Source organism: Lycorma delicatula, chromosome 4, assembly GCF_047948215.1.
Source record: "Lycorma delicatula isolate Av1 chromosome 4, ASM4794821v1, whole genome shotgun sequence".
NCBI classification, from domain to species: domain Eukaryota; kingdom Metazoa; phylum Arthropoda; class Insecta; order Hemiptera; family Fulgoridae; genus Lycorma; species Lycorma delicatula.
Window position 1 is genome coordinate 27,590,950 of NC_134458.1, and position 16,907 is coordinate 27,607,856.

General features: G+C 33.6%; 1 protein-coding gene across 1 annotated transcript in view; it reads right to left on the minus strand.

Moving 5' to 3' along the window:
- The window catches only part of LOC142323223 (PHD finger protein 23-like), a 61,611-nt gene that overhangs the window by 9,624 nt on the left and 35,080 nt on the right, over positions 1-16,907 (minus strand). Inside the window, exons 3-4 of the mRNA XM_075362582.1 lie at positions 7,838-7,936; positions 6,992-7,109 (exon numbers count right to left, since the gene is read on the minus strand). Coding sequence (XP_075218697.1) covers positions 6,992-7,109; positions 7,838-7,936 — 217 coding nt within the window. The remainder of the gene's footprint in view (positions 1-6,991; positions 7,110-7,837; positions 7,937-16,907) is intronic.

The window sequence follows — 16,907 nt, forward strand, 5'->3', positions numbered from 1 at the left end:
GACTTTAATCCGGTGGTTCCGAGTTGGAATCCCGGTCAGGCATGGCATTTTCATACGCTATAAATCATTCATATCATCATCTGAAGCAATGCATAACGGTGGTTTCGGAGGTTATAAAAAACAAAAAAAAAACGAATACTTAGTTGTGTGGTTTCAGTGCTACTATTTGTGAATTTTGATCTTTGCTTTTACATAGTAAAGAACGCTAAATGACCAAAAAACGATTGTTTGGTCATATATATGTAAAAAAATAACCTAACAAAGGATTTTTTGGTCATTATGTAGGGATATTATTTTCTGTGTATTTGGTTATTTTGACTTTTTTTGTTTGCATAGTCTTAAGTCTATCTGGGCTATAAGAAAGTTGGGTGTTTTAATTTATTTACTGTAAGTCATCCTTTTTGGTGGCTTTTCTTTTTGTTTTGGTGTTTTTTTTTTTGTTTTTTTTTAATAAAATACAGATGTTTAACTGTTAAATATAATTCAAAGAAATTTGTTACTTAATCAGTTGTGATTTTGTTTACATTGACAACGGCCATACGGGCTGTTTGTGATTGGTCGTTGTGTTTGACAGCGACCATCTTGCATTGATCTGATTGGTTTTCCTTTGTTTACATTTCTATCTGATTTATTAGCCTCTTATTTATTAAAAAACTGTACAAATTAAAAATAGATAGATAGATTTATTAAAAATAGATGAAAACAATCTTTGATGCGGGTTATATATCGTGCTAAAATTTTTTTTAATCTTTTTTTTTTAAAAAAAATACAGATGTTTTAGCTGTTAAATATAATTCAAAGAAATTTGGTCGTTGTGTTTGACAGCGGCCATCCTTTGTTTACATTTCCAAATGAAAAATGTACAAATTAAAAATATATAGATAGATTTATTAAAAATAGATGAAAACAATCTTTGATGTGGGTTATATATCGTACCAAAATTTGAGCTCAATCGGTGCAGAACATTTTGAGTTTTTGAAGCCGTACACAAACGAACTTAACATTTTTATATATATATAGATTATCTCTTTTTTTTTCATTTATTTATCTGCTTGACTATTTTCATTATTATTTAGGGGAATAAGAATTTAACAAGAAGTTAAGCAACAGTTTAGACCACTTCATTGCTTTCTAATTTAAGATTAATATTAAAAACACTCATTTTTCACAGTCTGAAAAATAAACATTTTTCAGGATATAATGAGAAACTAAAATAAAAATGAATATTAACAAGTTACATTGAAAGTATTTTAAAATCAAAATAAATTCAAGTTCAGCATGTGCTGTGTGACAAGAGCAGAGTCTACTCATCCACAAGCATTTAATTCAATGTTTGTTGTGGTAAATCCTGGTAGGTGATTATAAAACATAGTGAATTTAACATGTACATGATTAACCAGTCATCATGAAAGAAGTACCGATGGATGATGAACTAGGTGTTACATATTTAGAAATTAATGAATTCCACGAGAACAACAGTAATGTACCAAACAGTAAGAAGAAAACCCCCAATAAATTCAAAAGACAGTTGTGCATTTACTTATAAATAATACAGAAAAATTAATTGAGTTAAATATTTTTGTAAGCCATATAACTGCGGATATAGGAGAAATTGTTCCTTTAGGAACCTTGTATGTATCTGTTCTCTGGCAGCCCTTTAATTTCTAGAAGGAAAGCAGTTTTGTTGCAATGTATATTTAAGCCAACTGATGCAAAATCACTGTTTGGTAATGTGCTGCTCACATCCTAGTAAAAATGGCTTGATCTCCAGAGGGATTTTGGGCACGATGAACACCTGTTGTCCAGCGGGGCTATGAGATTTCATATAGGTGACATTGATTAACTTTTGTTTTTAGTTCCTCCAAGGATGATATATCATATTTTTTTCAACACCCAAAACTTTTCCTTATCACTGTTCCCTTCTTTTTTCACATCTGATATAAGAGTATAAGTCTGAGCCTCACTACATTCACACCAAGGACTCCAAGACTTGTATGTCTAGGTCATCCTTGGTGGAATCAGACAGGGAGTTGTCTACCTGTAGATTAAATCCATTATGGAAAGCCTATGGCTGAAGAATTTACTGACTAAAAGTGGACTTCCTAATCCCTCCCAAAGTACAGACAACAAGTTCTGACTAGATTTTATATTCCAAATTCATTACTTCAATGTAAAATTAAAATATATACATCATTCATTATTCTATTAAACCTTCAACTGCATCTGTTTTTTTAGAGAGTTGAAATTTAACTAAAATTAAAGTGATACATAATGTGAAATCATATTTTAAGAATCTTATAAAAATTTGATAGTGAATTATCACAACTTTTATTTATTTATTATTTAAAAAAAAATAAAAACTTGATACGGCTTAATGAAAAGATAAAAAAAGCTTCAAAAGAATTATCATAATGTTGTCAGTGAGTTTTTGTTTTAAGAGAATTCATATAAGTCATAGTAATACGATAACGTGTGTATAAAATTTATAAAGTCTGCAGGTCTTAATAAGAACTGCAGAAGTAAAAGAAGTGTAAAGATAGAGAAAGCTCTGGTAAAAATGTATAGGCATTGGTATATACAGTTAATGAAATTTATCTAGTGGAATTCTTTTAATGAAAAAATGCCAAACCCAAAGTCAAAGGAAATCAAATTCAGGGCCTTTTGTGTAATATTTAATTACTTTTTGTACCAACTGAATTACGGAGAAAATATTAGATAAAAAGGTACCTTTTCATGAAACTACATAAAAATTCAATAGAATTAAATAATGCAATAATGTAAACCAATATTTACACCTAGAGTTTAGATCCGGTTTAATATTATGATCTTGGTTTCAATTTCCATTATGGATGAGAATTTAAACGTTAAATTGTTATAATCATTATTGTTTTGTTTTTTGTCCTTGTATTTTCAATGGAACCTTGGATCCCCTATTGAGTAGAGTTCTAATGAATAAAAAGTTTTAATAAATGTTTTCGCCTAGACAAAAAAAAATGTTTGCTTACTTATACTTAAGCCTTATCCATGTAAAGAGCGATATTGCTTTTTCTAGTCACTTTATTATTTTATGGTAGATTTATTAAAGTTCTTTTCTAATAAAAATCCTTTTTATAATAAAAAATGTTAAATGTAGCCTCTTTTTATAACACTGCCAGGTGGAGTATAACTTTTAATTGCAGAAATTTACTAAAAGTAAAATTTTGATTATTATAATAAATTAAGAAGAAAAAGATACACAGTAACTGCCAACCACATTAATGAAAAAAGTATTCTTGAGTTAAAAAGTGGTAGGATATTTTAATTACAAATTTTACACAAGGAATAAATCCCACAAATAATAATAACTAATAAGATCTGTCAAAGCACTTCACTGAAAGATATTAACATAAACAGAAAAATATAATGTGAATTTTTTCTTGTCTTCAGTCATATGACTGGTTTGATGCAGCTCTCCAAGATTCCCTATCTAGTGCTAGTTGTTTCATTTCAGTATACCCTCTACATCCTACATCCCTAACAATTTGTTTTACATATTCCAAACGTGGCCTGCCTACACAATTTTTTCCTTCTACCTGTCCTTCCAATATTAAAGCGACTATTCCAGAATGCCTTAGTATGTGGCCTATAAGTCTGTCTCTTCTTTTAACTATATTTTTCCAAATGCTTCTTTCTTATAATGTGAAAGCAATATGAAAATGTAATTAATTTTCTTTAAAATGTTACACAGGAAATGAGTCACATTTTTAACAGCATAATTAGTTTAATCTGTATAATTACAGATTAGTTGAAATCAGAGGCAAAATGATGAAAATACAATCTGTATAAAGAAAACCAATGAGTCACAGATTTCAAATTTGACTGACTGACATGTTAAATTAATATAAATGACAATTTAATATATCTGCTAGGAATTTTTGTTCTCACTGCTTATGTCTTAATCATTAAAACAATGAGGATAAAGTTACAATATAAATTACTAGTGCTTATTCAGCGATGTGAAATTACTGTATAAAACATACATGCAAATAAAAAATCGCTTATAAAACAGGTATATCTGAAATTTCACCTCCAGTAATTCTTATAACTGAAAGCATATAATACAGGGTCAGAATGAAACAATTTTCAGTTGATACAGCGCAATGAACTGAAAATATTATATGCTTTTAATAATAATACAGGGTGTCCCATATAAAACGCAACCCAACCTTATATTGGTAGGTATTGAAATAATAAAAAGGCATGTGTAAATGTAAATGTAATTTTTATTATTACCATCCATTACCTTACATTTAGAGTAAATGTTGGAAGTGGCCACCATCTTCTTGAATACAAGCTTCAATTCTTTTTACAGCGTTTCTTGCAACTTTTTTCAAAGTTTGTGGCTGGATATTTAGTACAGTTTGTTCAATATTGACTTTCAATTGTTCAAGTGTTCGTGGTTTGTTGCTGTAGGCTTTTTCTTTGAGGTAACCCCATAGAAAAAAATCCGCCACAGTCAAATCTGGAGATCTTGGTGGCCACAAGCCTCAACTGATAACACGATTACCAAAGAATTCCTCAACGAAATCAGAAGTTGAACCTGCGTAGTGCGATGTCGCACCATCATGTTGTAGCCAGCAGTTCTTCTGTCTTCCTCTTCCAAGAGTGCAATGAACTGAAATAAAATATCCTGATATCGTTCTGCATTAATGGTGTACTCGAAAAAAATAGGACCGATTATTTTCTTCTGCGATATTGCGCACCAAACCCCCAACTTCTGTGGGTGTAATTGTTTTTCGTGATAAACGTGGGGATTTTCAGCACTCCAAATTCTACCGTTTTGGCTGTTTACATAGCCATCCAAATGAAACCATGCTTCATCTGTGAAAAATAACGAATCCATAAGATTAATTCACTCACGTAGAAACCGACGGAACCGTTGACAATATTGTAGCCGTTTTTCTTTGTCGGGCTCAAGAAGTCGATGAACCGTTTGAATGCGATAAGGTCGTAATTGTAATTGTTTGGTCGCCCGATGAACAGTTGATTTAGACAAATTAATTTCAGCAGACAAACGTCTGATCGATTTATTTGGCAAGGCAAGTAATCGGTCTTTGATTTCAGTGACTGTGTCTGTATTCAACACTGACGCAGATCTTTTGTGTTCCTTGTTATTAACAGAACCAGTCTCTCTAAATTTTGCAACTAATCTTAATACTGATGTTTTGTTAGGAGCTGGTTTATCTGGGTACTTATGGCGAAACAAATCTTGCACTGCAACCACTGATTTCGTACTGAAGTACGACTCAACAATGAAAACACGTTCATCTAGCGAAAACACCATCTTGTCTCTAGCAATACACTGAATGTTATGATTGCATTGTTGTTACTATCGGTAGTGTTCTACTACGTCGCCGTGATGTTCAGATGTTGGACGAGTCCATTTCAGTAACGAGTAGGGGAGTAAACTTGACTTTTGAAATTTCATGGATGAGTGATTGATGGGTTGCGTTTTATATGGGACACTCTGTACACTGTATAAGCATTATTGTAGGCTTTTAATGCTTATTTTACAAAATACAATTTTAATAACTTACTATTTTTAATAATATTTCCAAAAATTACACTAATTTTCAAAGGACTGGAATTTTTCTTCCAAGGAACCTTTCAGAGCTAATTAGCATAGCCTTCTTTAGTGGAGTGATGGTAGTGTCATTGTTAATAGTAAACACCTTAAAAAGGATAGGAAACCTCTACAGTATATAGTCAGATAATATGTAATGTTTGTTAATATTAGATTAATCTCGGTAATCTAGGTATTAGGTTAATTACAGTAATTTAAATAGGTTAATCTTGGTTTTTTATATGGTATTGTAAAATATGGGTGAATGTGTGTCCAGTTTGTCCGATGTAGTACATAGTTCGACTGTTTCAGTTAAAATTTTAAACTTCTGAATCGCTATCAGTACACATTTTCTTAGTATTTTCTATGACCTTGTATATCTTGTTTGTTATTTTGAAAGTAATGGATTCTTTCCAGAACATATTGATAATTTTAAAAAACTTGCTTGATATACATTAGCGTTAAGTATTTTCTATCCCAGAGTTGTCTTCTTACTTTTTTCTGTTTCTGTATTTGATGTAGCATGTTTTGGGGTGAGTGGGTAGACACTAATCTGGGTCAGATGTTTCATTGTATAAAGTTCTCCAATGTAGTTTTCAGCTGGCAAAGGGGTATGTATTAGGTAATGTAACATCCGTTTATGCTGTATGAGGTGGTCAGATATGTAATAAATGTGTGGTTGTGGGTTTTCTGTAAATTTTCAAGGTAAGTTTGTTATATCTGAGGTGTTTTACAAACATCAGCTACCATCTAATAATAATTCTCAACATATGTGTTGAGGTTTGTATGCAGCAGCAACAGGATAGTTGATGAAAGTTAAATCATTATGTCTGATTAGTTTATTGTGATTTGTGCTATTAATGTTGGTGGTAATGTGGCGTTAATGTGTGTTGGTATTTATTTATTTGAGAGAATGTTTGTATTTACTGTTAATTAATTGCTTACATATACTTCTATCAGCTGAAGGAACTTAATATAGTAAAATATCCTGGCACAGGTTTATCCATGAAATTTATAAATAACATCTTAAAACAACTACAAAACAAAATCAAAAAAATTCCTAGCGACAGAAAATGCATAACACAAACATAAATACATTTTTAAACTAACACTAACATATATCAACATTTTACTCTTATACTTTGTCATGCTGCTCAACGAATTAAAACAAAAATAATCATCAACTTTCTCTAATTTTATAAACATTTCAATAAAAAATATGAGTTAAAAATAATAGTTTCATAAAAGTTATAAACACCTGATATTACATATAAAAGAAGCAAGGAAATTGATTCACAATTACTTTTATTCATAATAAATAGTAAAAAATCTTATGTGGACATCACAATAAAATAAGTTAATCAATGAAATGTAAATAAATTTCTTTACCTGAACTTATTTCAATTTGCTCCTCCTGAGAATTATCTGAAATTGCATCATATTTAAATTCATCCTCATTAACACTTCCTGTACTTCCCATTGGACTAGCTGATGAATCTCTTTCATCCTAAAAAAAAATTTCAAAACATTCTAGAAAAAATCAAATATTCAGTTCTCAATACAATCAGAATTTTACTAACCACTTAGCTTTCCTAATTACCATCAGCTTATAGTAAAAAAAAGAAAACATCCATACATTCATACACAAATATAAAATAACTAAGAACATGGTTTCTATTATATATAGGGCAACCTCTAGAGAGGTCAGGGTGAACAATTTATGGTTCAATAGGATACTTCTGTACACCACACAATATAGGAGGATATAGGGACGACTTAATTTTAAAACTGCTTTCAATTTAAAAATTACAAATTTCCACTACAATCAGTCTATGCTTCCAATAAACAGAATGGGGGTATTCAGTCACCCACTTTCAAATTTACTTTTCATAAACTTATAAAAAAAATCTTTCAATAACTGAATGATCACACAAACATTCTGTAACATAATAAAACAACTGGATGCTTTCTAAATATAACACAAGTGTCATGACAGTGTCAGATGAAGAGTGAAAAATAAAAAAGGAAAAGTACAATTGTCATTTTAGCTGAAAATGACAGGAGGGTCTATTACTCCTGGTTGTCATTCTATTTTTAACATAATAATATACTTCTAAATCCTCTAATAAGAATACAATAATTTTAAACACTTTTCTTTAAAAAATATATAGATTAAAAGTATTTATAAATAATATTTAATCTATTTTAAAATGTAACAACATGATGTGTACATACCTCAGTTTTATCACCATCATATTTCACATATTCAAGGACAAATTTACAAAAGAGGTAAAAATCTTCAGACGTTCTAGGCCTCTTTGTTGCAGATCCAACCTAAAACAATAAACATAAAATTATAATAATGGTTTATATTTACCAATACACAGTCTATTAACAATCAGTAAAACCATAGTTACAAGACTTAAAATGAAAACATTAAATAATTTATAAATAAATTCTCTCCAACAATATCAAGCAATTGTGATATTTTTACCATTACATTAATAAATAAAATGTACAGTTTTAAAACCTAGATTTTTGTCTGCATTTTGTTCAGATTTCCTTTTTTCAACATTTTTAATGAATTGCTTAGCAATAATATACGACCTACATTTTACTAAAATATTCCTAATACTCAAAAATATCAATGAACTATATATACAAACGATAGATAATATGAGTATTTTTATTTCACAGAAATCTGAAGCAAATTAACTGCTATTCTTATTTTTCCCTCCACTCATCAAGCAAGAATGATTAAATAAATTTAAACAAAATCTGCAGAATGAATTTATTTAAAATTTGACTGAAACTACACTACCATAATACTCATAGGTTGGTTGCTCTACCATTCTAATCATGGGATAAAAGTGTTTTTTTTTTTTATTTACTAAATTAGACAAACTATAAATAAATAAACAGAAAAGAGGATAACTAAAAGGTAAAAACTGAGTCTTTAAATTTTACTACTTTCACTAAAAAGAGGACAACCAAGAAAGGGTAAAAGGAGTTTGTTAAAGAGGATCTCAAATATACAAGCAGCAGGAGAGAATGTTTTTAGAAAAATAATGGACAATAGAAAAAGCAACAGAGCAACTAAATAACTATCCAATCGCAATAAAGAATGATGATTTAATGAACTTTTTTTTTTTTTAATTTTAAATAAAGGGAATCTACCATCACTTGACAAAATCGCTCTTTTTATTTAAATAATCAAATCCATTAAAAAGAAAGACTGACAAAATATTTTTAAAAACTAAAAACATTTGACAAAAAATTTTGCAGTAAGAATTTTTTAATACTTTGAACAAAGGCTCTGACTTCATCTCTCCTTACTTTTAATTATTTTGTGATTTTTTCTTCGTATCCCATCTGGAGAACATGAACACTTGTTCACGTTCTCTTCGACCTGGCTCCCAAACTGGTCAAAGGTCAGAAGCCAGGCTAAAGAGTACTTTGCAGAAGCACTTCTTCCTGTCAGTATATACTGTTACAGACAGTAGTTTTTACTATTTATATTGATTTCATATTATTTTTTTAAGTCATCTCACAATGATATTTTATTGGTTACAAAATTAGACCTACTGTACTCAGTAGATATTGTTTCACAAGCAACATTTTGTCAAAATATGCATGTGTGTGTGTTATTTTATCATATATGTATGTATATAATTTTTTTAATAATAATTTGATTTCTGAATAAAAACTGAATGAAATGTTTTGCATCATCAAATTGGTTAAATAAAGGGTGATGAGAATAACTTACTTAAGCCCATCTTAATTCAGTATTTTTTTATTTTTTTTTATCAAGGCTTGTATTTGGAATATGATGTAAAATTTCAAAATGATTTTTTTTCTTCTTTTTTTTGGGCGTAAAACACTTTTGCATTATAATCGCCCAAAACAAATATATCATAGATCATATTAAAACAAAAAAAAGAGTAGTTACTACTAGTATCACAGCTATCTTACAAAAAACTTTCTTACTACTGCTAATATCATATTCGGAATCTTAAAAATAAAATATACTTTATTTAAAAAATTCACACAAAGTATAAAATTTAAATAAGTAAAAATAAAATTTAACAAAGTCCAGAGGAGTGTAAAGAGCCCCTTCTCAAATAACAAAGAAGTTTAAAGAACTAAGATTAAAACTACAATAATAATAATAATAATTTTAAAACTAAAATAACAAGAATAGTTAGCACTAGAATAAAATATAAAACACGAACATAAGAACCGAATTAAAAATTGCTTGTTGGTATCACATAAAAAAAATATTAAATTTTATGAAGCTTATCGATACTTTGTAGGAATAACAATATTCGATCTAAAACTTTTTTATCATTGCCTAAGATACAGCAAATGTTTGTCGGCAATTTAAATTTATGACATTTAAGGCCGCATAACATATGCAATTCACAAGGATATGGCACCAGTCAAACAGCAGTCACATCGTACACATAATGGTGAGTTTTCTGATGACATCAGATATCCGTGAGTAGCTGTGGTATGTCCTAAATGTAATCGGCAGAGGACTACTTCCTCTCAGCAAATTTTTCTATTTGAAGAGTTCCATGGTAACACACTTGATGTGTCACAGTTTATTATCTACTACAGCAGTCCAGTCACTCCCCACTTTGGTTGAGAAGTGTTTTACATATTTCAATAAAATTGGCAGTAGTAACATAAGTAGTGAAGGATGGCTGATTATATATGCATCTTCAGCAGCATAATCCAGACGTTCATTACCCAAACTTCTCACATGGCTAGGGATCCAGCAGAAACTCACTTGTGCGTTGTGACCAGTTCAATTCAGCGATTGCATTATAAATTTGACAGGATGTCTAGAATACAAATCTTCTAAATCATGGAATGCACTAAATGAGTTGTTACAAATAAGGATATGATGGTAATTTGGATTAATGATATTCAAAGCCTTATTGGCTGTACAGTTCAGTAGTGAAGACACTATTGATAACAGACAGAACAAAAATATAAGTTCTGTCATTAAAGACAAATGCATATCCAACAGTATCATTCTATTTCGACCCATCTCTGTGTATTATTGCATCTGGGTTTGTCTTTGAGAAAAATTCGTAAAATATTTGCTGAAAGACAGTACGAGTTGTTGATTTTTTTAATATATATGGTAAGGTCATAATTACAATTTATGGGGTCAAGTCTCCACAAAGAATATGAACAGGAATAGGTTGGGAAAATAGAAGGTGTGTCAAAATTTAAAAGGTAGAGTAAACGCTGGGAACGAACACTCATTGGTGCTGCATTATGTGGATGGTCTTCCTACCATTGTAAATAAGAGTTCACAAGTACTGCATGATGTACAGCATCCTGCATCTTAAGCACGATATGATGCGCTGAGGAACAAATGACGCAAGCAAAATCAAACGAGACCGATCTAAAGAACAATAAAAACGCAACATACATGACTGATCGGCTCCCCAACTGGTGTTGCTAAGGACTTGTATGATAACTAGAATTTTGAAACATTTCGTTTTTGTTTAATATGTTTGACCCATGTAAGATGGATATCAAAAAGTAAACCTATAAATTTAACGTCAGGAGAGATAGTAATTGGCTCTCCGTTGAAAAAGACATATGGAATAAAAGGGTTTCGCATGCGATAAAAGAATGCACAATTTGTTTTCTCAGGCAAGAAGGTGAAACCTTGGGCCATGCTAAAAGACATGTATTCTTTAGTAGGTTATCAGCTGTGGCTGTTGAAAGGGACGTGATATATATGGCAAAATCATCAACAAACGAAGTACATGAAACAGGTAGCTGCACAAATTTAGTAATACTGTTCATGGCTATAACAAACAAACTGGCAATTAATACACCTCCTACGGTACTCAATTTTCCAAGATTTTCATTGTGATGCTACTCGACACAGAATAGCCAATATGAACATAGAAAGATTGACTATTTAACAAACCCCTAATAAAGGTAAGAATACTGCTTGTGGCTCATTCTTTAAGGATGTTTAGAATATCACGTTGCCAGGCCGTGTTGTCCACCTTCCTGATGTCAAAGATAGCGACAAGGCACAGGCAGAGCAGAAAAGCGTTTGGACAGTTCTTTTCAGTGACACTAAATGGTCGATGGAAGATCATCCTTGGTGGAAACAACACTGTTCTGGAGATATAAAGGCATGTTTCTCTAAATATCATGTAATCCTGTGGCTTTACCATTCTCTTCATCAGTTCACACAAAATGCTTGTCAAGGAGATAGGATGGTAGCCTGAGGAGTATGCTTTGTTTTTAGCAGTTTTAAGTACTACAATTTTGGCACAATGGCTTCCAACCAGACAGATGGGAAGACTTGTGCAAGAGGAAACCATTATAGATACACAAGAGGTGTTATAGCTCAGAAATGGAAAGGTGTGAGAGCATACTGAAACAAATGTTGTTAGGTCCAAGGAAGATGTCACTTCAGTTTTTTAGTTCACGTGAAATCTCATTGTATGTAAAGACAGCATTTAATTCACTGATTGAATCACCAGTGTTAAGCGATAGTATTTTCATCTGCATCTTGTATCTCTGAAATTCATTAGTATACGATGAAGTGAGGGACACTGAACAAAAATTATCTGTCAAGTTAGTTGTAACTGCAGAAGATGACTATGAAGTTTTCTATCATGAGTAAGTCCAAGAACAGACTGTTTAAGCAATCCACAAATTGCACTAAGCTTCTTCCAAACAGTAGACGTGGGAGTAGTGCGTGAATTGATATCAAGTAATTCATCTATAACTCTCACCTAGCGTCTAAGAATACCCAACGACATACCGCTCTAGCCTTACGGTACAAATTCAGATGTTAATTAGCAGGTCTGTAGTTAATTTATGCAGTGCTTGCGGTCGTCTCCTAATCACATTTTAGAAATTATCATTCCAGACGTTTCTTGGGTTTCCAGATGTTTGTGTGATGTATCAACTACGATTATCGAGTACCATGGAGGTAAAAGAGGTTAATTGATACAGGATGTTAGCGCTATTGTCGTAATGTGATTGGAAGGCTTTATTGTAACCGTTCCAATTTACTCTTTCAACGATCCATCTCCGTGGCCTTCTTCTCACCAAGCGGTCGACACCAAAAGCAATAATAATTGGCCTAAGGTCACTGCTGTAAAAGTCATCAGAAACAGACCAATTAAGACGAGGGAATATACTTGGTGAGCATAAAGAGAGGTCGATGTTGAGCAATGTACCAGACGATAACGACATAAACGTGCATGATCCATCACTTAGCAGACAGAGGTCCAAGTCTTGTCTAACTCTGTTTATCATATTTCCTTGAGAGCAACAGACTGATGAGCCCCTTGAAATATGGTGGGCATTAAAGTTTCCTACTATTAATGACGGGGCTGGAATTTGTGGGAGGAGATTTAATATATCTAGTGCATCGAATTCTTGAGCTCAATGAGTGATAGAGATTGCAAATATGTAATTTAAAGGGGACAGAAATTTTTATGGCGACAGTAAGAATGAGGGTAGCTAGTGGTATCTTAGTAGCTGACACCTTGTCTCGCATGAAGATAGCATCCTACAACTTTCTCTAGGGCGGGCATTATATGCATGGTCTGTTTCCTGATGTTAGTTTGCAGGGCGCCTCTTGGGTACGCCTGAATAAGTATGTGATGCAATATCTTTTTGGGAATGGCGCTTTCCGGGACAGGCTGCAGAGGTTCGGTGTGGTGGACTCAGGAATGTGTCCGCAATTGGCAATTGGTCGATGTACATCATGTTCTGTATGTTTGTTCAAAGTATGAGTTGATACGTATGGATCTGTCGGCTCAATATTATTGGGTAGGCGCTGGATCTCCGTGTTAATTGGCGAAACCAGGCCGAATGGATCATAGTTGAGAATTTTATACACTATTTGGCAAAAGAAAGGATTGCCGAGGGCATTTAGGGTGCGCCCTGGGTCTTCTCGCGTTCTTCTTTTCTTTGTTTTGTAATTGGTAAGTTTTTGTTGGTTTCTTTTGTTGTAATTTCATGTTGAACTCACTCTTTTACATTCGGGTAGGTAGTGGATTTCAGTTCCTTTCCATATTTTGTTTACTCAGTCTTATTTGAGACTTAACGTAAGTTGTGCTTTATTTTTAGTTTTTAAAAAATTTTTTTTCGCAACGGTTGCATCCTGACTGAGGCAAGATCAAGGCTGAAAGATGCCTTCTGTCGGAGATTTTAAGATGAACTCCAGTAAAACCCATAAGGGAGGGGTAACGGAAGGGGTGGCGTGGCGACCGCAACTGTTACATGGAGGGTGTCTTCCTCTACGGTGTCAGAATGTCTACGAGGCAGTGGTATCTTTCACAGAAATAGCCTCACAGTGTTAACTGTATCTTGCCATAGGAGGTAAGTTTCTTGGGGCACATTATTAAAAGTACTTGTGCGCGCATTAATACTTTAACGTCTTCAATGCGGGACCGAAGACCTCGAACGTTTCATTGGATAATGTTCATAAATAAAGGAAATTATATATATATATATATATATATATATAATTAATTATATGTGATCCAATTTTTCTTTTTAAAATTTTTAATCTAAATAAACTTCGATTCCGTGTGGTCGGGTGGTTGCTCAACCATATTCTTCAGCATACGAAATGATGAAGGGAAGCTTTTAAAAACTGGGAAGTCGCACACGAAAAACCACACGGGGTATTTGTGTAGGTTCCTGCTATAGGTTGGGGATGAATGGTCGTACTCAAACTGACAGGTAATCTATTTTTATTTTCTTTGGTTGTACGGGAAAGTTAAACGTTAATATTAGGGAAGGAGTAGGTTCCTCCATTCCGCTCTGACGTTTCATTATTCGCTTCACCTATACAACACCTTGTGGACGAAGTTCATATACAATTTCAAATACATAAATCTCCAGGTCCTGCAATAAAATTACTCCTCGACTGGTATTAAAGACCATATCGCTTATATTTACTAGGTGTGATAAAAAAATACGGTGAATATTTTTTTATTAAAAACAGTAATAAGGTTACATAGAATTCGATTTAATCTCCTTCAAAGTACTGTCCTTGGTTAGCAATGCACTTATCCCAACGTTGACTCCATGACTGGAGGCATTTCGGGAAGGCGTCTTTCGGAAGGGCTTTCAGCTGCTCGGTCGTGGCCCTCTCAATGTCAGCAATGGTGTCAAAACGTTTTCCTTTAAGCACAGTTTTAATTTTTGGGAAAAGCCTAAAGTCGCATGGTGCTAAATCCGGTGAGTATGGCGGATGTGGACAGACAGGAACACTTTTTTCGGCCAAAAACTCGCGAATGAGAAGCGAGGTGTGACACGGCGCGTTGTCGTGGTGAAGAAGGAAGCCATTGGTTTCGTTTTCTGGTCGCTTTCTTCGTACGTCGTTTCGCAAACGTTGCAGTACACCCTTATAAAATTAAGAGTTTACAGTTGTTCCCCTTGGAACGAACTCTGATCGCACTATGCCCTCACTATCGAAAAAAACAATGAGCATTACCTGGATGTTGGATTTTGACTGACGTGCCTTTTTAGGGCGAGGAGATGAACTGGTTTTCCATTGGGAACTCTGCATTTTGGTCTCAGGGTCATAGCCATAGATCCAAATTTCATCTCCAGTTACAATTTTGGCCATGAAGTCCGGATCTGCAAGAAGATGACCCTTCAACTCCGTGCAAATTGACACACGATTTTTCTTCTGTTCATCACTCAAAAGTCTGGGAACAAATTGTGCACTCACTCGTCTCATTTGCAATTCATTAGTTAAAATGCTTTGAACGGATCCGTACGAGATGTTAAGGTCTTCCGATAGCTCTCGAGTAGTCATTCGCCTGTTTGAACGAACCATTGTTCCACTTTTTGCACATTTTCAGCTGTTTTTGAGGTTACTGGACGTCCCGCACGCTGCTCGTCTTCAACAGACTCATTTCCGTTTTTAAATCGGTCATACCACTTGTACACAGTCTTCAAAGTTACCACATTATCATCGTACACCGATTCTAACATTTCGTGAGCTTCTTTGGCACTCTTTTGCAACTTAAAACAAAAATTAATGTTAATGCGTTGTTCAAAATCCATGTTGCGCGACAGACACGATAAACACAACCTCACTCTAGCGGCTCTGGTAGCTGACTGGCAAGCTCGAACGTGTTACAACTTGTCCCTGCCCGTCTCAGTTGATCACGCTATTGGACAAATTACAGCATATGGATGTAGCGTCGGTAGTTACCGCTATAAAAATTCATTCACCGTATTTTTTGATCACACCTCGTATACCGCCCATATTGGTGAAACACAAGAGATCGACTCTGCTAAACGTCACTAAACGTCTCGATCAGTATCGATTTGTCACTTAATTTCCTAACGTTCTTCGGTGCACCACTTGAACCCGTTACTACTTTATTGATCCGGAAAGGCGTGACCTTATGAATGGAGCCACCTTCCTGATTATTTCGAAGAGCTACAAATCTAATATTTTTATATTGTAGAAGGGATGCGTCGCAATTTAAGCTATTATCTTCTACCAGACTGTTATCTTCGTCAGACAACGCTGAACAAGGTATTTTCAGAAGACTAGTGCATTGGTGGTTTTTCAGATGGACCACCAACCACCATAGGAATGATTTGAGAACTAGAAATTTTGGTCCCACGAGTACCAGGGAAAGACAGGACCACCTCTGCAGACCCCAAACGTGCAGAGGCTAAAGCTAAATACAATCGGGTTCGTCCAGCTGTCCAGAGGACATCCTTCCGAGACTCATTACGTAGAGCCAGCCACCCATCAGCACGATAGTGTTTCTATCTTGGATTACGGTTGCGGTTCGTAACACGTCGCAATGGCCGTGATAGAAGAGCAATAAGAAGGGATATAAGGATAGGAGGAAAGGATGAGAGAAAAGGTAAGAGAAGAGAGGTAAGGTCAACAGGTCAATTATCATTTAGTCGCCTTTTACGGCCGGACGTAGACACCGTGGGCATAGTTTCTTCCCACCACTCATTTGAGTGGACCCCGAACTCACAGGGGCTATATCAAAATAATGTGGCTTATGAAAAATACCAAACCTGACCAAGATTCAAACAAACCCAGAACCTTCAGGATGAGAGATTAATATCTTACTACTCAGCCACAGAGACCGGTAGAGTAGTGAAGGTGTATGTATATATAATATTCATTATCTAATTGGCTTTACACAACACCAAGGTCTCTAAATTAAGTAAATTTCTCGTCTGTGAAATTAGTTATACAATTTCTATTACACAAACTACAAATTTACAATTACCATATATAATCATCGTAAGGAAG